Raw genomic sequence first — 25829 nt, 5'->3', positions numbered from 1 at the left:
CCTCCCCCTGCACGGCCTGTTCTGTCCTTCCGATATATTTTGTACCCCGGAATGATTGAGTTTACCATCTAAGTAGAGACAAGAAGTGGATAAGACAAACGGATGAGGGAGCCCAGGGAGACAATGAGCTGATACTGCTCAGTATCATAGAATCATAGAATATCCGGGTTGGAAGGGACCTCAGGAGGTCATCTAGTCCAACCCCTTGCTCAAAGCAGGACCAATTCCCAACTAAATCATCCCAGCTAGGGCTTTGTCAAGCCTGACCTTAAAAACCTCTAAGGAAGGAGATTCCACCACCTCCCTAGGTAACCCATTTCAGTGCTTCACCACTCTGAGTGAAAAAGTTTTTCCTAATATTCAACCTAAACCTCCCCCACTGCAACTTAAGACCATTACTCCGTGTTCTGTCATCAGGTACCACTGAGAACAGTCTAGCTCCATCCTCTTTGGAACCCCCTTTCAGGTAGTTGAAAGCAGCTATCAAATCCCCCCTCATTCTTCTCTTCTGCAGACTAAACAATCCCAGTTCCCTCAGTCTCTCCTCATAAGTCATGTGCTCCAGCCCCCTAATCATTTTTGTTGCCCTCCGCTGGACTCTTTCCAATTTTTCCACATCCTTCTTGTAGAGTGGGGCCCAAAACTGGACACAGTACTCCAGATGAGGCCTCACCAATGTCAAATAGAGAGGAATGATCACATCCCTCGATCTGCTGGCAATGCCCCTACTTGTACAGCCCAAAATACCGTTAGCCTTCTTGGCAACCAGGGCACACTGTTGACTCATATCCAGCTTCTCATCCACTGTAACCCCAGGTCGTTTTCTGATCAGCAGTGATCAGAGCATACTGACTGCTATACGTTCCTCATTTTTATGACTTAGGCTCAAAACCATGTCTTATATTTGAGCTTTAGCACTGTAAGAGGTGGTCTGTTAGTGTTGCACAGCACTGGGTGTTCTCAGGCAGGCACTCAGTGCCAATGTGGTACTGTTTTTTAGAAGAGCAGGTCTGTTCTACCGGTTAAGTTGATCTAACTTGCGTCGCTATGGGGTGTGAGGACCCCCACCACCCCCAAGCGACACAGGTTACAGTGACCTAAGTGCTGTCTCCCACCAACATTGCTTCTGCCTCTTGTAGAGGTGGAGTAATTACGTTTATGGGAGAGCGCTCTCCCATCAGCATAGAGCGTCTTTACTAGACTGTGCCAATGTAGCACTTCTAATATATACCTGCTCTCAGACTTTAAGGCCAGAAGGGACCATTGTGACCATCTAATCTGACATCCTGCACATTGCAGTGCACAGAACCTCACCCACCAACTCCTGTAATAGACCCCTAACCTCTAGCTGAGTTACTGAATTCCTCAAATCATGGTTTAAACACTTCAAATTACAGAGAATTCACCATTTACACTAGTTTAAACCTGCAAGTGACCTGTGCCCCATGCTGCAGAGGAAGGCAAACCCCCCCCAGGGTCTCTATCAATCTGACTCTGGGGGAAATTCCTTCCCAATCCCAAATATAGCAATCACTTAGACCCTGAGCATGTGGGCAAGATCCACCAGCCAGACAGCTGGGAAAGAATTCTCTGTAGTAACTCAGAGCCCTCCCCATCTAGTGTCCCATCCATTGATGATATTTGCTGCTAGCAGTCACAGGTTGGCTACGTGCCATTGTAGACAGTCTCTGCTCTTTTGCTGTAAGGTAAAGTAAGTTTAGATAACATGCACTCTAACTCAAGAAGATAGAAAATCCTTAGCTACTTGAAATAATGGTGGTTTATGGAGGAAACTGCACATACCTTTGCTGGACAGTTCCCCAGTGACACTTGAGATAGCAGCAGCAGAAAAATTGTTAGTATCCTGCCTTCCTGAGTTTTAGCTGGTGTTTCTGAACCTTTTGATACATAACTGAGTACAACTCAAGCTACAGTCATTAACCACATTTTTATCATTTTTCCTTTTCATTATATTTGAGTCTTATCTGATTTTGTTCAGTAATAAATACATTGTGGTGGGCCAGAAAGATGAGAATGCAATGAAATTGAGACTAAGGCCATGGCTACACATGCAAATTTGCAGCGCTGCAGCAGGGTGTGAAAACACACCCTCTCCAGCGCTGCAAATTGCGGCGCTGCAAAGCGCTAGTGTGGTCAAAGCCCCAGCGCTGGGAGCGCGGCTCCCAGCGCTGTACGTTATTCCCCACAGGGAGGTAGAGTACGGACAGCGCTGGGAGAGCTCTCTCCCAGCGCTGGCGCTTTGACTACACTTAGCGCTTCAAAGCGCTGCTGCTGCAGCGCTTTGAAGTGCAAGTGTAGCCATAGCCTAAGAGAAGAAAAGAACTGCATGAGAAATTGCAATGAATACTTTAATGCTGGTAGTTTTTTGGTGTGATGAAATGGAACCCCTCCGCAATGTGACTTGATCATACATGTAAACTAAGTATGAGAGTACAATATTAAGCAACCCCTTTGATCTGCTACTGAGATTACAATAGACATAATGAGTAATAAAGCCATAACATAATTGCTTTATGTGCTCCGGTTTCCAGAAAAGTTTTCAAAAACAAGAACATATTAATTTTTATTCTGTCTTTATGAGTGCAGGACAAGGTTACATTGTGTTTGGAATTACAACAAAAAATACTAACGCATTCATTCCCTAGTCAAAATAATCTCATATACTCTTCACCCCACCCCATTTTAAATGTACTGGTATTCAGTTTGGTCTTGTGCTTTGAAAAGGTTTCTTTTTTCAACCTGAATGATTACAGATATTATATCTTCCTCAAAAGAAGATTGAAAAGAGTTTACTTAAAATAGAGGCTCTAAGCCATGTTATAAATGGATTGACAATGTGGATTGACTGTAGTTTCTGTAAATACGTGTGCATCTTTTGTTAAAATGGTGTTATGTAACTTATTACATTAGTGTGTTTAGCAAAAAATAAACAGTATATTTAGGAGCCAGTATATTTTGGAGACTATTTTTTCTTTTAGTCCAGTGATGGAAGCACTCCAAAGCTATGCTTTAGCACAACTCTTATTCTCTTTACAATGATAGCTTCTGGCCATACACTTAAGGCCTTTTTCTGCTCCCATTGAAATCCAAGGCACAACTCCTATTCAGATTGGACTCTTAAAGTCCAGAAATGACACCATCTACATGTTGTTTTCCTTGGGGATTCAGTCAGTTCCCATTTTTTTTGTGTCTCAGTATCTCAAATGCTGAAGCTGCACTTATGTTCTTGCCCCTGTCCACATTTCATAATAAGATCTATGATTCGGTGACCTGCTTTTATCTACCAACTTAAATTTTGCAGATCCACTGCTTTCTGGAGAAATGTGATTATTCCCAGTGTCTGTGTCATGCTTTTCATTTGAACATAGTGGTAAAAGTCAGTGGTATAAACAAGCTTTTTTTTCCCCCCCCCATTGCTGTTTTTAATTATTTATTCATTCAGAAGTCATTTGAAACTCTCTGTTGCTGGAGTCCGAATCTCTCATGAACAAAAAACATTGCATCTCTATAATATATTACCAGTTACTGATGTAATTTGATGTAACTCAAGATTAATTATCCACCTATGTATACTATTCTTCTTGCAATAGTCTAAATGGATGAGTCCTGAAGGTTTTGTGAATGTGTCATGTTAGAAAATTAAACAGTTTTAAGATTGACTGACTGATATTAGCTGTTTAGTATTTTTTGTGCATTTATTTAGTTGAAAGGAAAAAAATCTTCCTGGTTTTTTTAAAAGAAAGAAAGAAAACCCTCTGAGATGATCCATCTCATCAAAATAAGCATGACAGGCTTGAATACCCTTAATATATTCATACCCACACATTAAAGTGCTGTACATTTTTCATAATTATGTTCCTCTGTAACTGCTTTTGTGTGAACCCTCTGGAAGAAAATGGAATTAATCAATCACCTGGCTTCACCTCCTGTATGATAAGAAACAATTCTAGACATCTTCAGGGTTGTTGGAATGTTTGTTATTTTAACCTCTAAAATAATAACATGAGGGATTTGCTTCTATTTTCCAACAAGAGCAATTTTAAAATACCCTTTCAGGTTTAGGGCAAGCTTAATCCTGCAAGGTGCTGAGAGCTCGTGTGAGATGCTAAGGGCACATCAGGATCTACTAGCTTCTATGGGAGACGAATGCATTTAGCATCTTTCATGTGCTTCTCAGTACCTTGCATGATGGAATCCTAAAGACTTGTAAAAGGCTTGTAAAATGTAAAAGTTAATTTGGATTAAGGCAGGGTGTGCGAAAGTGCGATAGCTAACTGTGACTGTGAACTAAGATAAACCAGAACAAGGTACTCTTGTCTACACTATGCGTTTATACCGAATTTAGCAGCGTTAAACCGATTTTACGCTGCACCCGTCCACACAATGAAGCCCTTTATATAAAGGGCTCTTAATACCGATATCTGTACTTCCCCCCCGACGAGGGGAGTAGCGCTCAAATTGGTATTACCATGTCGGATTAGGGTTAGTGTGGCCGCAAATCGACGGTATTGGCCTCCAGGAGCTATCCCACAGTGCACCATTGTGACCGCTCTGGAAAGCCATCTGAACTCAGATGCACTGGCCAGGTAGACAGGAAAAGCCCCGCGAACTTTTGAATTTCATTTCCTGTTTGGCCAGCGTGGAGAGCTCATCAGCACAGGTAACAATGCAGTCTCCTGAGAATCGAAAAAGAGCTCCAGCATGGACCGCGCGGGAGGTACTGGATCTGATCGCTGTATGGGGAGAGGATTCCGTGCTAACAGAACTCCGTTCCAAAAGACGAAATGAAAAAACATTTGAAAAAATTTCCAAGGCCATGATGCAGAAAGACCACACCAGGGACTCAGTACAGTGCTGTGTGAAAGTTAAAGATTTCAGACAAGCCTACCAGAAAACCAAAGAAGCAAACAGAAGGTCCGGGGCAGGGCCAAAAACATGCCGCTTCTACGCTGAGCTGCATACAATTCTAGGGGGGTCCGCCTCCACTACCCCACCCCTGTCCGTGGATTCCGAGGTGGGAGTGGTAATCGCAGCCATGGCTGAGGATTCTGCGGACGGGGAAGATGAGGAGGAAGAGGAGGACGACCTTGCAGAGAGCACACAGCACTCCGTTCTCCCCAACAGCCAGGAGCTTTTTCTCACCCTGACGGAATTGCCCTCCCAAGCAACTATCCCAGACAATGAAGCCATGGAAGGGACCTCTGGTGAGTGTACCTTGTAAATATAAGACATGGTTTAAAAGCAAGCGTTTTTTAATGATTAATTTGGCCTGAGGACTTGGGATGCATTCGCGGCCAGTACAGTTACTGGAAAAGTCTGTTAACATGTCTGGGGATGGAGCGGAAATCCTCCAGGGACATCTCCATGAAGCTCTCCTGGAGGTACTCCAAAAGCCTTTGCAGAAGGTTTCTGGGCAGCGCTGCTTTATTCCGTCCTCCATGGTAGGACACTTGACCACGCCATGCATGTAGCAAGTAATCTGGTATCATTGCATGACAACGCCTAGCTGCGTATGGTCCTGGTGATTGCTGGCATTCGAGCAACATCCATTCTTTATCTCGCTGTGTTATCCTCAGGAGAGTGATATCGTTCATGGTAACCTGGTTGAAATTCAGGAATTTAAGTAAGGGGACAGAGATGGCCATTCCTACTGGGCTGTTTGCCTGTTGCTTAAAAGAAATCCTTCCCTGCAGGTAGCCAAGTGCGGGGGCGGGGGGGGCGCGATTGGCGTGGCGCTTTTCCGTGTTTGGCTAGCAGGGATCTTTCCTGCTACCAGCCACGCGGTTGGGGGTGGTGGTGGAAAGCGGGGTGTTTAGCAGTGATCTTCCATGATACCAGCCACGGGGTGGTTTCTGCTGCTGTATAACCACCCTCCCCCCTCACCATGTTCCTTAGCCTCCTCACCCGCCAGACGAGTAAGAACTTGTGGGGGTAGGCTCCGTGCACCCGCCCACTCCACCCGAGTGGACAGCCCAACCAAAAGTCTCTCATTATTATGAAATTTTTATAGTGGCCTTTTACTTCCCTACTATTCTCATCCGAAACCAGGCTGCCTTGTCAGTTCTCTCCTTCTTTTTATAATTAAGTAATAAAGAATACATGATTTTTAAACGAGAGTGACTTTATTTCCTTAGAAAGGGAATTTCCATCGAAGGGGGGGTGGGTGGCTTACAGTGAATGAGTCAATCAAGGGGGAGAGTGTTTCATCAAGGAGAAAGAAACACAACAGTCAGACTGTACCCTGGCCAGTGATGAAACTGGTTTTCAAAGCTTCTCTAATGCACACCGCTTCCTGGTGTGCTCGTCTAATCTCCCTGGTGTCTGGCTGTGCCTAATCAGCGGCCAGGTGATTTGCCTCAGCCTCCCACCCCGCCATAAAGGTCTCCCCCTTACTCTCACAGAGATTGTGGAGCACACAGCAAGCAGCAATAACAATGGGGACATTGGTTTGGCTGAGGTCTGAGCGAGTCAGTAATGTGCGCCAGCGCGCCTTTAAACGGCCAAATGCACATTCTACCACCATTCTGCACTTGCTCAGCCTGTAGTTGAACAGCTCCTGACTACTGTCCAGGCTGCCTGTGTATGGCTTCATGAGCCATGGCATCAAGGGGTAGGCTGGGTCCTCCAGGATAACGACAGGCATTTCAACATCCCCAACTGTTATTTTCTGGTCTGGGAAGTAATTCCCTTACTGCAGCCGTTTAAACAGAGTAGTGTTCCTGAAGACGCGAGCGTCATGAACCCTTCCTGGCCATCCCACGTGGATGTTGGTGAAACGTCCCTTGTGATCCACCAGTGCTTGCAGCACCATTGAAAAGTACCCCTTGCGGTTTATGTAGTGGGTGCCCTGGTGCTCCGGTGCCAAGATAGGGATATGGGTTCCATCTATCGCCCCACCACAGTTAGGGAATCCCATTGCAGCAAAGCCATCCACTATGACCTGCACATTTCCCAGAGTCACTACCTTTCGTAGCAGCAGCTTAGTGATTGCTTTGGCCACTTGCATCACAGCAGCCCCCACAGTAGATTTGCCCACTCCAAATTGATTCCCGACTGACCGGTAGCTGTCTGGCGTTGCAAGCTTCCAGAGGGCTATTGCCACTCGCTTCTCAACTGTGAGGGTTGCTCTCATCTTTGTATTCTGGCGCTTCAGGGCAGGGGAAAGCAAGTGACAAAGTTCCATGAAAGTGCCCTTCTGCATGCGAAAGTTTCGCAGCCACTGGGAATCGTCCCACACCTGCAAAACTATGTGGTCCCACCAGTCTGTGCTTGTTTCCCGGGGCCAAAATCAGCGTTCAATGGCTAGAACCTGCCCCATTACCAGCAGGATCTCCAAAGCGCAGGGGCCCGCAGTTTGACAGAATTCTGTGTCCATGGCCTCATCACTGTCGTCGCCGCGCTGCTGTAGCTGCCGCCTCCTCACCTGGCTTTGCAGGTCCCGGTTCAGCATTGAGTGCACGAGAATGCGTGAGGTTTTTAAAACGTTCATGATTGCTGTCTTGAGCTGAGCAGGGTCCATGCTTGCTGTGCTATGGTGTCTGCACAGTTCACCCAGGAAAAAAGGCGCGAAACGGTTGGCTGCTGCTGCTTTCACAGAGGGAGGGGTGAGGCTGTACCCAGAAGCACCTGCGACAATGTTTTTTGCCCCATCAGGCACTGGGATCTCAACCCAGAATTCCAATGGGCGGGGGAGACTGCAGGAACTATGGGATAGCTATGGGATAGCTACCCACAGTGCAACGCTCTGGAAATTGATGCTAGCCTCGGTACATGGACGCACACCACTGAATTAATGTGCTTAGTGTGGCTGCGTGCACTCGACTTTATACAATCTGTTTTGAAAAACTGGTTTATGTAAAATAGGAATAATCCTGTAGTGTAGACGTACCCTCATAGTGAAGCCCTAGGTCACAAAGATGAAATTTAGAAATATGGTAAAATGTGAAACTCTGAATCTTTGCATTAAATAGAAGAAAAACTGCAAACTCCAATGCAGAGATTGTTGAATTGATTCTTATTCACACAAGGCCACTTGACACCACTCTCATAATGTAAACACCCACTTTAAGGCCCCTTCACGTTGCTAGAGTGGTGTAAAGTGGACTAGTATATGTTTACTTTTACTTGTAAGGCCCCTTTGAGCTGTATACAGTGTCTTTAGTATAAATGAGAAGCAGGTTTTGTGTGTGCACACTTGTGTGAAGATATTGTTATGGTATCTTTTTATCAGTATCTTAAATGTGGACCACATTACTCTTTGTCTCATTATCTACTGTACTATTCAGTGCATGTCATTTGACTTGAGCTATCTTGTTTCTGCACAGCATTCACAATTTGTTGTTTGCATTAGGAAATATAGTTAGTGATGTGACCATGGTCAAATATTGATGTCATTATACGCCATGTCAAGTTTTTTTTTTAAAGATAAGTTTACTTTTTTGATGTCTTTTTTTCATTTACTCAGTGTCATTACTCCATGAACAAGGCAGCTTCTTTCCTGGGCATTGGCACGCAGAATGTTTACTTCATCACAACAGATGAAAGGTAAGGAAACAGAGCCACTGCCATGGTCTGATCCTTTTAAAATGCAGTAGTGCTGTAAGTAAGTAACCTATTTGAACATAACTGAAAAAGTTTTAAATCTGTGTCCCTTAGAGGTAAGATGATACCTGAGGAACTGGAGAAACAAGTCCAGCGGGCCAGGAAAGAGGTGAGAGGGGGAGAGAGAGCGAGCATGCAGGCTGTGCGTTTGTGCATTTGAATGAAAGAAAAGGGAATAAGAGTGAGCGGAAGTTACAATAGGGCAGTTCATATACAAATGTTCTTACACATGCAACCTGCTTGCCACAAATTGTTCAGTAAGCCAGGAATTCCGGAGGATTTGCTGTACAAGGCCATTAACATTTCCCAAGGCCTTTGCTAGTGTTAATCATAAGATCAAATAATGCTGCTCTGAAGGACTCTAGTACATCTTTTCCACTCACAATATTCCATTTGCCCTCAAGCCTTCATAAATTGACATGATGAATGTATTGCTTTAAACGGTTGCTGCTTTCTTGATTATAATGTAACGATTTTTAACTGTAGCAAAAGCTATAAGAGAAGAATCAGCAAATGTTAAGAAGCATGTGGAATAAAGGCCTGTTGTCTTAGCATGTAGTACCACATTCCACCCTACCCCTTGTAGTGACAGGGATCAAGAGACTCCATCCAGTGTTTATGTTCCTCCGGGGATCCTGCTATCCAGGAATAGGGTGGGGGTAGCATTTGCAGGGACTAGGGTATTGCACTGAGAGATGTATTTTGCTGCTCAGAGTGTAGGCCCACAGTCTGCCAGCTAGCACTTATTACTGACAGTAGCTTATGAACTCACTAGCTTGGGGACCAGAACATGACTCCTAAGATTCAGATCATCTTTCCTTGGGTTGGTTAGCTGGGCCTTCCTCTATTCACCCAACGTGTGCATCAACGCAGCAAGGACTGGATTGAGCCTTTAGGCCTCAATCTGGGAATTGCATACAGACACCACCGGGTGTGCCATCTAGGATGTTAATGTGCTGGACCACACAGAATGGGGCTGACACTTATACCTACTTTCCCATCATTGGCAATGGAGTCAGAAGTGACTGTGCCATCCTGCCTTGCTCCAGGACAGCAGAAAAAGCTTTCAATAAGGGCTGACTTACAAGTATATCGTTAACCAAAAACCGACAGTTATTTCCCCACCGTGTACTATATTGAGTTCTGACTACTGATTTACTGTGGGCCTATTTGCATAGCAAAACAAATTCCTCCTTCACCCCTCCACTCCCCCAGACAGCTGAAGCAGAAGACCTACACTTCACTCATATTGAGCGGGTAGGAGAAAGCAGAAGTGAAAATAAAACTGGGCAACTATAAAGCAATAAATTAGCTGAGCTAATAGGGAAAAATTCCTTGCTCAGGTAAGAAAAGGACTCTCCTTTCTTGGCCTGCGAATGAACTGTTGATTTTTGGATGATTTTAAAGAAAAGCACCTAAAAGAAGAGTGGGCTAGATCCATTTATGTTGCACTGATTTTTATAGAAAAGAAAACTTTTTCCTTATTAAAAATGTTCTGGTTACAGATTTGCTTTCTTTCATAATGTTTATTATTGTTTCATTTGCCCTGAAATGGGAAAGACAAGCACTTTAAAAGGTTCTCTCATTTCAGTTTAGGTTCTGTAACTACGTCTCTCCTTGATGAAATGCTATTTTATAATTTTTCCACAGAAATATGCCTCAGTGAATCACAGTAAATATTCTTCTGACACCAGAGGACTATTTTTTTTCTTATTCTGCAGTGGTGGAAGTGCATGAGTGTTCTATAAAGCATAACAAAGAGACAAAGTGGATGAGGTAATATCTTCTCTTGGACCAACTTCTGCTGGTGAGACAGACAAGCTTTCGAGGTTACATAGAGTCCAGACATGAAGAAGAGCTTTGTGTAAGCTTGAAAAACTTGTCTCTTACCAACAGCAGTTGGTTCAATAAAAGATATGATCTTACCCACCTTGTCTATCCAATATCCTGAGATCAACACTGCATAAGGCATAATAGACAAGAACCCTCGGCCTCTTTACTAACACGATACGACTAGAGCTAGTACTTACAGCAAAAAGGAAAAAACTCAGAAAAAAGGATTTGCTTAAATATAGTGGCAAGCAGAATAAAAACATGCTTCCTTTACTTACTAAAAATGTTATGGTCATTATCAAGAATTCATAGAGGACCCAATCCTGTTGGCCTAATTCAGGCAAACCCCTTGTTGGCTTCAGTGGGAGTTTTGCCTTTGCCTGTTCATTTACTGTCAGAGCAGACCAGCAGAGATTCTTCAATGAATTTTTGTTAAATGTAATGAATACATAGAATTATTGCCATAGTGGAAGTGTTGCTTCACTTGGTACTTTAGTTTCGGCTCTTTTGTTGTGTTTCAGATTAGTTGACTTGTTTTAGGCTGTGAGAGGAATGAGACATTACAGACTGGGATTTTTGTGAACATATGGGCCTGAGTTTCATTTACACTAAGGCCTTTTACACTGCGCTGGAAGTGTAAGTAAAATTGACTCTCCCTGCAAGGCCTGTTGACATGGTTAGGTGTAAAGTTGCCTTAGTGTAATTGTGAATGAGGCCTATATGTCTTCAATAGATGCTTAAAAGTAAGTGATAGCTATTTAAAGTTGGTCTGGATTTCATTTGAAATAAAACATCACATTGCCAGATTGTCAACTGCTATAAATTGAAATGAATGGAGCTACGCTGATTTACATCAGCTGAGGATCTGGCCCTAAAAATAAATGAAACAGGTCCCTCTCGTTAGCCTAAAATTAAGCATGTAGTTGATGAGACATCCCAAATTTAACAGTTTAATACCAGTTTTAGTGCGTATGCAGTAATGATTTTACCATCCTTTGGCCATAACCTTGAGTGGTGCAGAGGACTAACCACTCCCATTGACCTGAGAGTTCTATCGCTCATTGCTGCTTGGGATAAATTTAGCTTCTCTAAATAAATGCAAACTTGGTTGCATGTGCAACTCGCACTGACATCAGTAAGAGCTACAAGCTCGTATTGGAGGGCAGAATTCCGTCTACTATTGTAATCACCCTGCTAGGATTAACTAAACAGGAAAACTTTTGCTGCCAAGGCCAAAAGGGAAAGAGAGAATTGCCAGAGACCTCAAAGCTGCCAAAAGTTTCACTTCTCAATCTAGCTAATCTGTCTGAGAGAGATATGGCAGAAGATCTCACTATATGTTTAACCACTGCCTATAATCCTTACTATTTTCAGAAGAGTAGGACAGACACAGTGACTTACTGTGGGCCACTGACATTAGGGTGAGTGATAATGGTTCCAGCTTTAGAATATGCTGGCACCTGCTAAGGCAGAAGGTGTTACCAAGCTCAGCCTTCCTCTGCGCTAAGCAGGGTGAAGAATACAAGCACTGCAGAGGTAATGCAGGTGGGATCCCCTGAGAGATGGAGTCACTTCCTTGCCTGATAGTTGAACTAATGGTGCCATCAGTATTAGGCAGAGCTGCAGCAAACACAGCAGTGAGAGGGAAAGGATTGTGAAATGACAATTAAAGTGAAAAAGAGAGATGTCAACTATACAACATACTTTCATCTTTACAGGGCTCAGAGCTGTCAAAATATAGTCTGCATCTAGTAGAGTCCAGCCCATGACAATATGTCATCCTGGAATGCTGGTTTTCAAAAGTCAGCATTTTAAAATACAGTACCTCATACGTTAGCCTTTTACTGCTGAGAAACTAAAATGTAGACACTGTTATACCTGCCCTACTTTTCTAGACCTTGTTATATTTTAGCTCAGTATGCATATTAGAGGATGTGAACAGTGCAAATGACATTTCTTTGTTTTGGATCATTTCACAGGGGGCAGCACCATTTCTTGTCTGTGCCACAGCTGGTACAACTGTGTTGGGAGCATTTGATCCTCTGGATAAAATCGCTGATATCTGTGAAAGACATGGTCTTTGGCTGCATGTGGATGTAAGTTAGTTTATATACCATGTAGTTTGTTAGTATTGCTTCAGCATTATTGATGCTTTCTTCGGCTGCTGTGATATTTCTATGCACTCAGAAATTAGACAGGAGTTTATTTCCATTTGCCATTCTTTGCATGGGCAGCAGAAATGCAGCCACTTTCTCTGCTAAGTTCCGCTTGCTGAAAACCAGAAAAGAAGTGGGTTTTGAAACCTGGTCAAAGTCTCTTTTGCAGATTGCCAGATTGTACTTTAAGAATGCTTCTAAACAGCTTCCCACTCTTTCCTCCCACCCAAAAGACAAAACCAAACCCCATGCAGTTTTGAAGAGGAGAATTGTATAGAAATATTCCTTCAAATTCTTTCAGCTTCTTAATGTGGGCTGGATATAGCATAGTTACTGTTAGCTGGGTCAAAGTCAGTGTTCCCAGTGAGACTAGGAAGACTTGTAGTCAGTGAGTTTATAGTGGTCCAAATGAGAGCAGAATCTGCCTTGATCACAATAACTGATGGCTGTCTCACATTCTTGGATTTGGCTTTCCTGTTGACCCACTTAAATTTTCCTGGGCTGCTCGGAATAAAATGTTCTCTAACCCTATTTTTTTTTCATTGTATGATAAGGTTTTAATCTTATACAAGTGAAAGGTTGGAAAGTTGAATTTATTATCTCTATCTGGAGTAACTATTGAGTTACTAGTATGAAGAGTTAATTTTTTAAAAAATTGTTTAATCTAAAATTAAATCTTGTAGGCCAGATTCTTCTTCTTAATTACACTAGTATAAATCCAGAATAACTCGACTGAAATCTATGGAATTACTCAGGATTTATATCAATGTAGTCAGAGGAAAATCTGGACCTGGGTCTATAGGGAAGATTTAATGTTGTTTGTTTTGATTTTGAACACTTTAAGATTTTTGTAATGGAAATTACCTGAATTTTAAATAGAAACTTTTTTTATATTTAACCTGATTGTGCTTCCGATTGAGTCAGTGAGTTTTGCCATTGATTTGATGGCTAGGCCCTATTCATTTTAATATAAGAGCTGGAGAAATAGTATGGTTAGGGCATTGCTTATCAAATCTAATATTTTTGATCTGATAATTGTCCTATGGTTCCTCAGTTGCAGTCTGAGAAGTACTTGCTAGTGGCCTGCAGAGAACTGGCTTTTCTTGTTTCCAGCAGCTAAATCGTATTAAGAAGCTAAAAAAAAAAATTTAATATTTGGAAAATTCTACTTTTCCATGTGTGCAATTGCTGTAGTTGCCCCAGGGATCTTACTTGATTTCCAGAGGAAGGGGAGGTGTCCTGCACAATCATGAATGGGAGGATATGCGGTGAGCACGGCAACTTTGCTATTAAGAGGTGGCCCCCATTATGAAAAAGTTTGAAAATTTTTATCCTAGGCTGATAGTGGGGCTTTGGTTTATTTAAGCTTTTAGTGGTAGGTATTTGTGTGTGGCAGTAGAGGGGCTGTAACCCTATATTTTATTAATTTGTATAGCCATACATATCTATTCAAGCTCAGTAATGTGGAGTGAGTACTCCTGTAACTGCAGAAAAGAACTCAAGTGATATTCATAATATGATCAATGATGAATATAAGAAAGAGAAAACAAGTAAACACAGGAACTTGTAATTCAGAAATAATCTTCAGGAGTCATGGTAATCAGAGGCCATTCTGGAAAGAAACAGCAACCCCATGTACACTGAAAATAGTGTTTGAAAGCTAAAAGCCCAGTTTTATGCCGATTTATGCATTGCACAGTCCAATGGTTATTGAGAGAACACCTAATATGGGCCTGTTTATAATTTTGAAAAAAATAACAATTAAAATTAAATGACTCTGAGTAGATGTAAATGCTCTATACAGCAGGGCCATATTCTGATGTCAGTTACACTGGTGTGAATCAAAGTCACTCTGTTGGCTTCAGTCCCAAGAGCTATTCACCATCCTTGGGCTCTAGTAGTGGCCATAGCTCAGTATGCCCCACCCCTGTGTGGGATTCCTAGCTAATGAATCTAGGTTATTTGATGATTCACTGACCACACCCCTACTACTCTTCTAGTCCACCCACAATCCCCTGTGCATTCTTGTCAAGCGGAGAAACATTTCACTTGGCTCTTCAACATGAAGGGGGCTGTGGAATCCTTCTAAATGGTCTTTCTGCTTTCTAGTCTCGTACAGCAGAACAGCAGTGATTCCACAGCTGTGCAGGGATGGGAACCGAGATTTCACCCAATTCTATCACATGGCTTTTGGCCTAACTTCCAGTCAGTAACAGTATATACCACCATATACCAATTTCTTCATAAATATGTATAAAAACATTTTATTTGCATTACCCATTCAGAAATTTTTTTATCTTTAATAGGACTCTTCTATGAGGCTTTCTGAAATTTTCCACAAAATTTTGTTAGTTTTTAGTTCCTGGAAAAAATATTTCCAACTTTTGCAGAAATCCCTGCCAGGTACATTTTTAACACAAACATTCTGCATATGCGTTTTTAAATTGCTTGGGTCCCGGTTCTGCATGGGTAGGTCCATGTACCTGGGTGGATCCCTGCTTAAGTCCCTGCTCTGCACAATCATGGGGGTCTGCCTGCCTGGAGCTCTTTGCAGGATCAGTGCCTTCAACATTTGAGCCCTTTTCTTTTTTATACTAATAATTTCTTATAAAAGACTTTGAGCATATTATGTGACATGTGCCCCACAATCTCCCTTTCCATGCATAGCTGCGCGGAAACTCTTCATTAATGTCTCAGACTTATAGATTCATTGCAGCTGTTAGGTAGTTGGTCCAATCCTGCTCACATTGAATCCATGTTTAAAAATTCCATTGATTTCAGTGATGCAACATCAGACCCTCGTAGGGTGAACAGATGTCCCGATTTTATAGGGACAGTCCTGATTTTGGGGTCTTTTTCTTATATAGGCTCCTATTTCCCCCTGCCCCCCGGCCCGATTTTTCACATTTGCTGTCTGGTCACTCTAGACCCTGGGTGCTACCGTCACATACTTGCAAACATTATATTCCATAGTAAAAGTCAGTGGTCCAAATTCTGGGCCTGACTATGCAACTTACATAGAGTAGCCTTTACTTGAGAGAGTATTATCATTGAGGTCAATGGGACTACTCCTATAAGTGCTACAGAGAGTGAGTGAGTGAGATTTGCAGAATTGGGCCCTCTTCGACACCAGTGCAACCGACTTGATTCCAACATGGTTGCATTGATATCACTGAGTGTACAATTAGGCACCGTGATCAAGGATCACACATTTAAAACAGAGTATTGCTTTAGCATAAAATGGATTGTTGAGGCTTTATAAAATAATGCAGTAGGAATACTTATAGAACCTTAGAATATACAAATAACATTGTCTTGGTTATGTAAATATCTCAACAGGCATCTTGGGGTGGCTCAGCTTTGATGTCAAGGAAGCATCGTAAGCTTCTGCATGGCATTCACAGGTAAATAGTTTAACGGCTCAGGGGAACGCCCAGGAAGGGTGTTAATTGGGAAGGGGCACTGCTTAAGAATCTCTTTGGAGTTTCAGAGTAGCAGCCGTGTTAGTCTGTATCCGCAAAAAAAAACAGGAGTACTTGTGGCACCTTAAAGACTAACAAATTTATTTAAGCATGAGCTTTTTACAGCTGTAGCTCACGAAAGCCCATGCTTAAATAAATTTGTTAGTCTTTAAGGTGCCACAGGTACTCCTGTTTTCTTTGGAGTTTGTATATCCAAAGCATTTTTTTAATTGAAGAGACCACAGAATTTATAGAGGGGTGGGGAGGAAATTCAGAAATTTGTTATAGGCATTTGTACTATACATGGGCATTTTTCACTATCTACTATTATGATTATAAGGTAATAATTTGTTTTTCCTCTTTCCTTAATTCCCCAGGGCTGATTCTGTTGCCTGGAATCCCCATAAAATGCTGATGGCAGGAATCCAGTGCTGTGCTCTTCTGGTGAAAGACAACTCTGTAAGTTGTCCTGTTATCTTTTTAAATGCAACTTAAAATTGGGGTGTATCATTGCTGTATTATGGAAGTGGAGATAATTAGGAAGCAATTGCAAGTTATTTTTACTACACTCTCCAATGCAAAGTATAGAGCTGTAAAAAATGTATACAATGTCACAAAGGACAAATAAATGATATGGGACCAAATTCACCCATGACACTGAACTCAACAGAGTTATACCAGGGTTGAATTTTGCACATGGTGTTCCTGTAACTTATTTGATTTCGATTATGAAGAAAGCTGCTCAGTCACACAGATGCAGGATGAAGTGGTCTCAAGCACTTGGAGACTGATCTTGCTCCCATCAAAGTCCGTGCAAAACTCTCATCCATTTGGATGGGAGCAGTATTTAGTCTTTAGGTGGCATTCATTAAACAGGGGTTGGAGGGATAGCTCAGTGGTTTGAGCATTGGCCTGCTAAACCCAGCATTGCCAGTTCAATCCTTGAGGGGGCTATTTAGGGATATGGGATAAAAATCTGTTTGGGGATTGGTCCTGCTTTGAGCAGGGGGTTGAGCTAGATGATCTCCTGAGATTCCTTCCAACCCTGATAGTCTATGATTCTATGAAACAGTTAGGGCTAAATGTTTCCTTCATTTGCACTAAATTTTAGGTCAACTTAGGACAAACGGATATAAATTGTCAGTCAGGAAATTCAGGCTTGAAATTAGACGAAGGTTTCTAACCATCAGGGGTGCAAATACTGGAACAGCTACCGAGAAAAAGGTGGGGGGGGGACCTCCATGACTTTAAGATTAAGATAAGTAATATGTTGGATGAGAGATGATAGGATATAGGGCTTAGTCAATAGGTCAATTAAGTGCCACACTGGTAAATAGTACAAATGGTATGGTGTGTGATATATATATTTTTTTTTTTTTGGGTGAGGGCTGGTGCTTGCATGCTCGGGCTCTGGGTTTCAGCTATTTGGGTTTTGGGGAGGAAAATTTTTTTTCCCAGGAAGATTGGCAATGGGTTTTTTTTTTTTTTTCTTCCTCCCAGCATGGGGGGGGGGGGGTGGCTTGCTGAGGTGGGTGGATCGGCTTATGTGGCCTGCATCTTGCAGGAGGTCAGACTAGATGATCATAATGGTCCCTTCTGATCTTGAATTCTATGATTCTATGAACCACTGCTCTTTTGCCTCTCCCCATTGTTCACTGCATTGTGCAGGCATGTTTCTTTCATCCCTTCCATATCTTCCATATGGTTTGGTTTCTTCTCTGTCTGCCTGTCCCAGTGATGTGCTATGCTGCATAAAAATCAGCTGAAGGACGACTTAGTTTGTGCTGTCACAGATTGACAGGAGGTGCTGTGTTCAGCAGAATTACTTCAGTACATTGCACTAGTGCATCAGCAGGATAGGTAGGTGGAAAAGAGATGGCTCACCGGTATTTCTGGGGAGCGATAGGTGGCAATACCTCTTCTGTTTTTGCTTGCATACACTGATAGAGTGAAATAAGTTTCATTTTTTCCACCCATGAATTCATCACTCTGTTCTTCTGAGTAACATTCCCAGGAATTAGCATTTACTCCAAGTAGATAGGACTACTTTTTAAACACCTGCTGTGTTTGCAGTCTGACATATTCAATTATGAAGCTGTTCAGTTCTGGTTATAGCAATATCTCAAGTGATCTTCCATGGCTTGCAGTAACATTACACACCATGTTAGGTCTTTTTGTGATAGACATAATAATTTCCCATAGGAAGGAATGACATGAGGGGAACTAATATCCTCTGATGCTCTCTGTCAGAGAGTAGGATGTGGGTGATTGTGCCTGGTGGTTAGATTTGGAGTGAGCCCTGGTGGCTACAGCAGGAGCCAGAAGTCAGTAATTGGAGCCATGGCCAGAGCCAGGTTACATGGAGTGAGGCAAAGCAGGGGCAGGGCTGTTTCCAAGCCCGGAGCTATCACAGTCATGGGTGAATGCTTTGAGCAGCCACCAAACTTCTGCTGCTGGTTTTAAGAGCTGGTCTGCTGACTCTTATCGCCAACGAAGCAGCCTACCACAGGCCGGCTCCGCTCCTCAGATTGCCTGGAGACTGGCTCTGCTGTAGGTTCTGCTTCTTTACGTCCTCTGCAATGCAGCTATGTAATATTTTGATAACTCGGTGTCCATCCCTGCCTCACCTTCACAGCTGAAACACTATATCTGTAGGAGCCAAACCAAACAACACATCTTTTTTTTTTAAGACCACTACTTCTTTTTCAAGCTGTAGCACTACCTGCTCTGCTGGTTGACTTAGATGTCCACCTATGAGAGCAAGCTTTCTTTTCAAAACTGACTTAATGTGATGCAATGGCTGTGCAGGCAGATTACTGTAGCAGGTGTGGGACCACTCAGAATAACATAAGACTGTAAGAAACGTTAGGGATTGGAAAAGGCTCAGTGTCTGACCTTTTGTTTGATTTGAGATTCCATCTTCTTGCCTTTGTCACCATGTCTTCCAGTCTCCTAAAAGGATAGAGGATGCTTTCTTAAATCTCACAAATGTAGGGCCCAGTTGTGGTTTTCCACCCACTGCTCCAACTTGTGGGTATGGAGGAGGAGCCTTACCATTCTGAGGAGTGTAAGGGGAGAGCAGCCACGGTATCACTCTTTCCAAGGTGATGGCATGAGCTTCCTCCCTATAATGTCAATTTTGCTGGCTGCTAAGGAGGTGAGACGGGCTGGTGATTTGCTGGTCCCTCTGGGAAGCTAGTGGTATTGATAGTGTCCAGTCCCCACACACACCTCCTTGAATGCTTTCCCTTTTTGTGCCCCTCAATCAAGACCATAGCCCAATGTTTGAAGGGGAATTGAAGGAACAAGGAGAGAAGGAGGAAGACATAGTGACTTGAAATGAGGAATGTTGTTCCCTTTTATTATTCCCTCATTCTCCCAACAGATTTTATTCTACGTATGCCAGTAGATAACTCATATCACTTTTATATCCCTTGGATTTTGTATTGACATATTTTCTTCTATTTTATTACCAGTTCAAGAGAGTTATCTGTGATGCATTGGAATGCAGATTAAAACCTGTACGTTCTGTTACAGAAATAATGCTTTTCGTAAAAGTTTCTGTCAGACACCTTGTACCATTTCACAGTCAAACTTGCAACAGATGTAGAGAAATGAAATATGAAATATACCTTCAGTCAATCCACACTGAAATTTAAAAAATGGATTGTGTTCTCTCCATGAGCAGCAAGGTTTCATGTTTATAGGCTTCATGATCTACTTAGAACACATGCAGTGTGGCTGCCACGTAAACACAGAGTGGCAAATCCAGATTAAATTCTGTAGCCAAACTTTTACTCTATATGCATTCTTAATTGAATGGTTTCGTTCATCCAAAATCCTCCACTAGTTCCACCCCCCTCAATTATTGACAACTCTACTACCCTCCTTTGTCATGTAAATGCACAACCTTACGGCCATCTTCAACTTCTTTTCCATTTCCTCCTACATCCTGGCTCTTGCTTCTTCCTTTGCAGTATTCATCAAATCTGTCCATTCCTCACTGTCTCAAATGCTGCAACCTTCTCCTTTCTGCTTATCCCTATCTCTGCTCTCTTTGGCCATCCAAATTTCTGCCTTTAAAATCATCTTCTTCTCCTGTTGCTCTATGGCACCCCTTCCTCGAGACATTTCACTAGCATCTAGTCTCATTGCACTTTAGTTTTAAACCCCTTGTCCGAATCTTCCAGGCTCTGCTCAGCTCTGTGCCTGCTGCATCACAGCTCTCCTTTCCTCCTACTTCCCACCTTGTGACCTACCTTCTTCCAACTCCCCTCTCCTTTAATGCTGCCTTTATTTCCTCCACCGCTCCATTTGTAAGCTTGTGTCTTTTGTCATATTTTGTACCCCATAATCCTACAACAACCCATTCTCCTCTTATGAATGATGTGGCTTCATTCTTTGTCCAATCCCTTTACAGAACTCAAGGTTCGGTTTTGGGTCCGATCTTATTCAATCTATTTATCACTGACCTCGGAACCAAAAGTAGGAGTGGGCTGATAAAGTTTGCGGATGACACGAAGTTGGGAGGTATTGCCAATTTGGAGAAGGATCGGGATATCCTCCAGGGAGATTTGGATGACCTTGTAAACTGGAGTATTAGTAATAGGATGAAATTCAATAGTGAGAAGTGTAAGGTTATGCATTTAGGGATGACTAACAGGAATTTTAGTTATAAGCTGGGGACGCACCAGTTGGAAGTAACAGAAGAGGAGAAGGACCTCGGAGTCCTGGTTGATCGCAGGATGACTATGAGTCGGCAATGTGATGTGGCCGTTAAAAAAGCTAATGCGGTCTTGGGATGCATTAGGCGAGGTATTTCTAGTAGAGATAAGGAGGTGCTAGTCCCGTTATACAAGGCGTTGGTGAGACCTCATTTGGAGTACTGTGTGCAGTTTTGGTCTCCCATGTTTAAAAAGGATGAATTCAAACTGGAACGGGTACAAAGGAGGGCCACTAGAATGATCCGAGGAATGGAAAGCCTGTCGTATGAAAGGAGACTTGAGGAGCTCGGTTTGTTTTCCTTAACCAAAAGAGGGTTGAGAGGAGATATGATTGCTCTCTTTAAATATATCAGAGGGATAAATACCAGGGAGGGAGAGGAATTATTTCAGCTCAGTACTAATGTGGACACAAGAACAAATGGATATAAATTGGCAGTCGGGAAGTTTAGGCTTGAAATTAGACGAAGGTTTCTAACCATCAGGGGAGTGAAATTCTGGAACAGCCTACCAAGGGAAACAGTGGGGGCAAAGGACCTCTCTGGCTTTAAGATTAAGCTGGATAAGTTTATGGAGGGAATGGTTTGATAGGATAACGTGATTTAGTCAATAGGTCAATAACGTGCGACCACTGGTAATTAGTACCGAGGGTCAATGTTGGGATATTGAAAGTCTTTTTCCTGAGTGTCTGGCTGGAGAGTCTTGCCCGCATGCTCGGGGTACAGCTGACCGCCATATTTGGGGTCGGGAAGGAATTTTCCTCCAGGGTAGATTGGCAGTGGCCCTGGAGGTTTTTTGCCTTCCTCCGCAGCATGGGGCAGGGGTCGCTTGCTGGAGGATTATCTGCTACTTGAAGTCTTTAAATCAGGATTTGGGGACTTCAACAGCTGAGTCAAGAGAGAAAATTATTTCAGGAGTGGGTGGGTCAGGTTTTGTGGCCTGCATCTTGTGGGAGGTCAGACTAGATGATCATAATGGTCCCTTCTGATCTTAAGTTCTATGATTCTATGATTCTATTGTGGCTTCTTTTTCACCACTCATCTCTGTTTGGACAGTCTCTACTGAATTAGTCTTGAGAGTCAGAGCATACGAATTTTTGCATAAAATGCTTTCATTTCAAAACTGGAATTATGATGCAATAAAATAATTTCCTGCATGCTACTTTTAAATGTGAAGAGTGACAGAAATCTCTTAGGAGACTAAAAATGGTGCTGTATTGATACTCTGCTTGGTGTATTTTTATTGTACCAAATGAATAATCTATGCTTAAATCATTAGAGGTTGTCCAGTGTTTTGGGGAGGGGGGGGTGAATCTGAAATTTGGGATGAAATCCACCCCACCTCATAAGCCCCAAGTAATTGGAGTATACGTAAGGAACTCTGTTGGAGCAGGCCAGATTGGATTCAGCTACCCCTTTATCCACAGGCAGGCCACAGGGCTGCAAACATAGGTGCTGGAACTAGGGTTTCTGGGGGTGCTGCCGCATCCTCTGACTTGAAGTGGTTTCCATCCTTTTCAGGGTTTACAGTTTGGATCAATGGCTCTCAGCACCCCACTATACAAATTGTTCCAGCACTCCTGGCTGCAAAGCACCTCCTCTGGGACTGCTCTTCCAGCCTATGGACTGCAAGTATGGCAGCAGCAGGCCGACACTGTATATATTTGGGCAACTAGCTCACAGTGTAAATACAGATCCAGTGGCTCTTCTTTTCACCTGCTCCCATGGCCTCTTTGGGGCTGATACAGAAAACTCTTCCACAGCCCACAACCCATCATTGGCAATATGGGGTGAAATCCTGGTCCCATTGGGATCAATGGCAAAACTCCCATTGGCTTCATAGGGGCCAGGGTTTCATCCAGTGTTCTTAAGTAATAAGGAGGGCCTTGCATGCATCCTCCATGCTTGGGTTCATTCCATGTTGTTTTTTTTTCAGTAAAAGTTTGGCACAAAGAAAATAGTGCAAGTTAATTTCCTATTTATAATGTTGCTTATAAAACTCAAGGGTTTTTTTTAAATGCACAGCAGCAGTCTAAACTTTTATTTTATTTTAAAATAGGACCTGCTTAAGAAATGCTACTCTGCCAAGGCCTCCTACCTTTTCCAGCAGGACAAGTTCTATGATGTCAGCTACGACACAGGAGACAAGTCTATCCAGTGTAGCAGAAGACCAGATGCATTTAAATTCTGGATGACGTGGAAGGCATTGGGAACTACAGGACTTGAGGAACGAGTAAACAGAGCCCTTGCCTTAGCTAGGTACCTGATCTCAAATTTGAATGGGTTTTTTTGTTTTAATTGACTGAAACTTCCATAACAATGTCACCGCACACTGTCTATCCTGAAACCAGTTAAACCTTTGTAACTTTAAAATAATCTAATAATAATTGATAAATTAGGGATAAAATGAAGTTCAGGGTCCAATTTAAAGGGATACCATCAATCTGTATTAGGCCTAAAGGTGATCTTCTGGAAACTGATGTGGTCCAGTGAAGAACGCCCTTCTTATTTCAGATATCTAATTTAGAAACGACGCTGCTGTTTTTCATTAATATCAAAACACAATGGGCCAGATTCTGTGCTGTATCCAGCTGGAGGTGAATTTACCATTCCTTTATGGCTCTTTTATGCCACCAATTTGGTGGCAGTACCTGTAGGGAGAGTGGGTTTTCCTCCCCTTCCCCTAAAACTCCCTGGTGCAGGCAAGGTTTTAATCTGTAGAGTGCCATCATTTTTTAAAGTTAGCATCTGTGGCTTCTCTCCTTGCAGCAGCCAAGAAATCCCACCACTCTAGCATTTGCAAGTGCTTCCAAGAGGCATTTGAAATTAATGCTTTGTTTTTAAAATATATGTTTGAGCATGATCCATAATGTTCTTGAAAGTCAGGTGCAGAACCTGGATTTAGAAATGAAGGTTGGGATTACCATAATGGATCACACAAGTGCCCCATTAAGTCTATACTCCATTGGTGGCCTGTATCGTGTGCCTCAGAGGAACGTGCAAGAAACCCTACAGCAGGATTTTATGGAATACGTGGCCCACAGGGAATTTTTCTTCCTAAGCCCCATTAATTAGAGGTTGGCTTCTTCCTTGAAGCATCCCTTCAAAACCTCTCTAATAGTGTATCTTTGCATGTTCTTGTTATCCTTATAAATTTTCAATTCTTTTTAATTTTGAACCTTACTAAGTTCTTGAGCTCTGTCTTGTAGCAGTAAGTCCCACGAGATCATTGTGCACTGTGTAAAATTCTTCCTCAATAAGCACTTCCAAGATGGTTTGCCAGAGGCTCTGGGAAGAGAATTATTTATATGGGTTATTTTGCATGGATACTGACCTTTTTAAAATAATTTGTTTAAAAAAAATCCTTTTCTTTTTGTACAGTGCCTAGCATAATAGGGTCCTGATCCATGACTGGCACTCCTTGGCTTCAAAATACAAATAATAGATATTAATAAGACTAATCAGCCCTATGTTAATATTATTTTATTTTTAATTTGATGCCAAATACCATGTCAGAGAGAGTAATACCCTAGCATTTACCATGGTGCAAATTAAAGGGACAGGTCCTCTTCAAAACTTCATATAAAGAAAAAGCTAAAACATTAATTCCATAAAAATATATGTATTATAAAAGAAAAAAGGTGGCGCTAGAGGGAATTCATTAAAAACTAAATCCACTGTCGTGATTTTGCTGCTTAAATGTCCCTAGAGTCTTTTGAGTAAATTGCAGTCTTGTGTGCACTTCAGGGCCCTCTGTTGATATATGTATACAGAGCGCATCAGTTCCTTCTGCTATCAGTAGACAGATTCAGCCACATCAAGGTCACTGGCGCAGGTCATCTGACTGAGAATGTACAGATTAATGGCGGGATCGATACCCTCTTTGATAGTTAGGATTTAGCTGGTGGTGTTTCTAAGTGACAGTGTGGGTAAAATTTTTGTTTTGTTTTTTAATGAAATTGCCTTAATCAGATAACAGCTAGCAGTGATATTCTGTACAGTAGTTGCTTTGCTATTTTGACTTTGCGTGGAACAGGCATTTGGTAGCTGAGACATCAGTTTCCCTGAGCACTAAGCCAGATTTCTTAACTACATGACCAGCTGTGCAGCCTTTTTCTTGCTGTTACAGTAGGGTTTACTTTGATGCTGCAGAGATGATATTTTAGTGTTCCTGAATATGACCTGGATTAATTCTGGAGCTAGTCCATTGACCTTACCATTTGAGGGCAAGAATTTTTCCACTGCCAGGCAGAGTTGCAAAGGTTTTTAATCTGATTGCTATTCTGTATTCCCTTTGCATCAAACTCTGCCCATTGGCCATTGAATTGATTTCTTCCTTTTTTTAGAGGTGAATCATGTTTTCATAGCATTAGTTTAGATCAGATCAGAGTGCTCCTGAGCTATTTACTTGAAGGGACTTACTTTTAAAATACTTAGAATAGAGTGCTCAACTGATCACTTTGGAGATTATTTTCTTTACATTTGGTCCTGGTGGCAAAGAATTAGATTCCTTTCTTTCCACAGTTTCTGTCACCTCTGTCTGATTCCTTTTCTAAAGATACCCCTCTGCCTGAAACCTAGCTTCATTCAGTACTGGCTCCCCCTCATTTTCTGTGGTGTTAGTAATTTCAAATACTTGTTTTTTCTGCTCTGTTATGAAGTTGTCGAACTAGGACTCTGCTCCTTCTGTGATTCCACAGTCAAGGGATGATAATAAACATTTCCACTGTCAACCATGGAAAGATGTAGGGAGAAAATTACACCACTGGTGCCAAATGGACCGGACATTAAAAATCGAGAATGATGGATTTTCTAGTGGCTGCCTTTTTTGGCCATGGACAGTGGTCAGAGAAACATCAGATGTCAGTCAGTCATACACCATTTTTAATCTTGTTTCAGTGGGTGGTTAAAAAACAAAAAAACAAAATGCTAGCCATGGGTGAGAGAACTATTTTGCAGTGCTAACTATATTGCTAACACCTTTTAAAATTGCTAACATCTTTCAAAAACAAGATGATCTCATTTTAGGTAATCCAA

The 25829-nt window shown here is 42.3% G+C and overlaps 1 protein-coding gene across 5 annotated transcripts in view; it reads left to right on the top strand.

Moving 5' to 3' along the window:
• The window catches only part of GADL1 (glutamate decarboxylase like 1), a 121453-nt gene that overhangs the window by 38967 nt on the left and 56657 nt on the right, over nucleotides 1–25829 (top strand). For all 5 annotated transcript variants that reach the window (XM_039526411.1, XM_039526410.1, XM_039526409.1 and 2 more), the window contains 6 exons: nucleotides 8486–8565; nucleotides 8677–8731; nucleotides 12435–12551; nucleotides 15951–16015; nucleotides 16450–16531; nucleotides 22852–23051. In XM_039526411.1, coding sequence (XP_039382345.1) covers nucleotides 8486–8565; nucleotides 8677–8731; nucleotides 12435–12551; nucleotides 15951–16015; nucleotides 16450–16531; nucleotides 22852–23051 — 599 coding nt within the window. The remainder of the gene's footprint in view (nucleotides 1–8485; nucleotides 8566–8676; nucleotides 8732–12434; nucleotides 12552–15950; nucleotides 16016–16449; nucleotides 16532–22851; nucleotides 23052–25829) is intronic.

This window comes from Mauremys reevesii, linkage group 2 (genome assembly GCF_016161935.1).
Source record: "Mauremys reevesii isolate NIE-2019 linkage group 2, ASM1616193v1, whole genome shotgun sequence".
Taxonomy (NCBI): Eukaryota; Metazoa; Chordata; order Testudines; family Geoemydidae; genus Mauremys; species Mauremys reevesii.
Note: the sequence above shows the minus strand (reverse complement) of the source record. Positions and strands in the feature narration are given on the sequence as shown.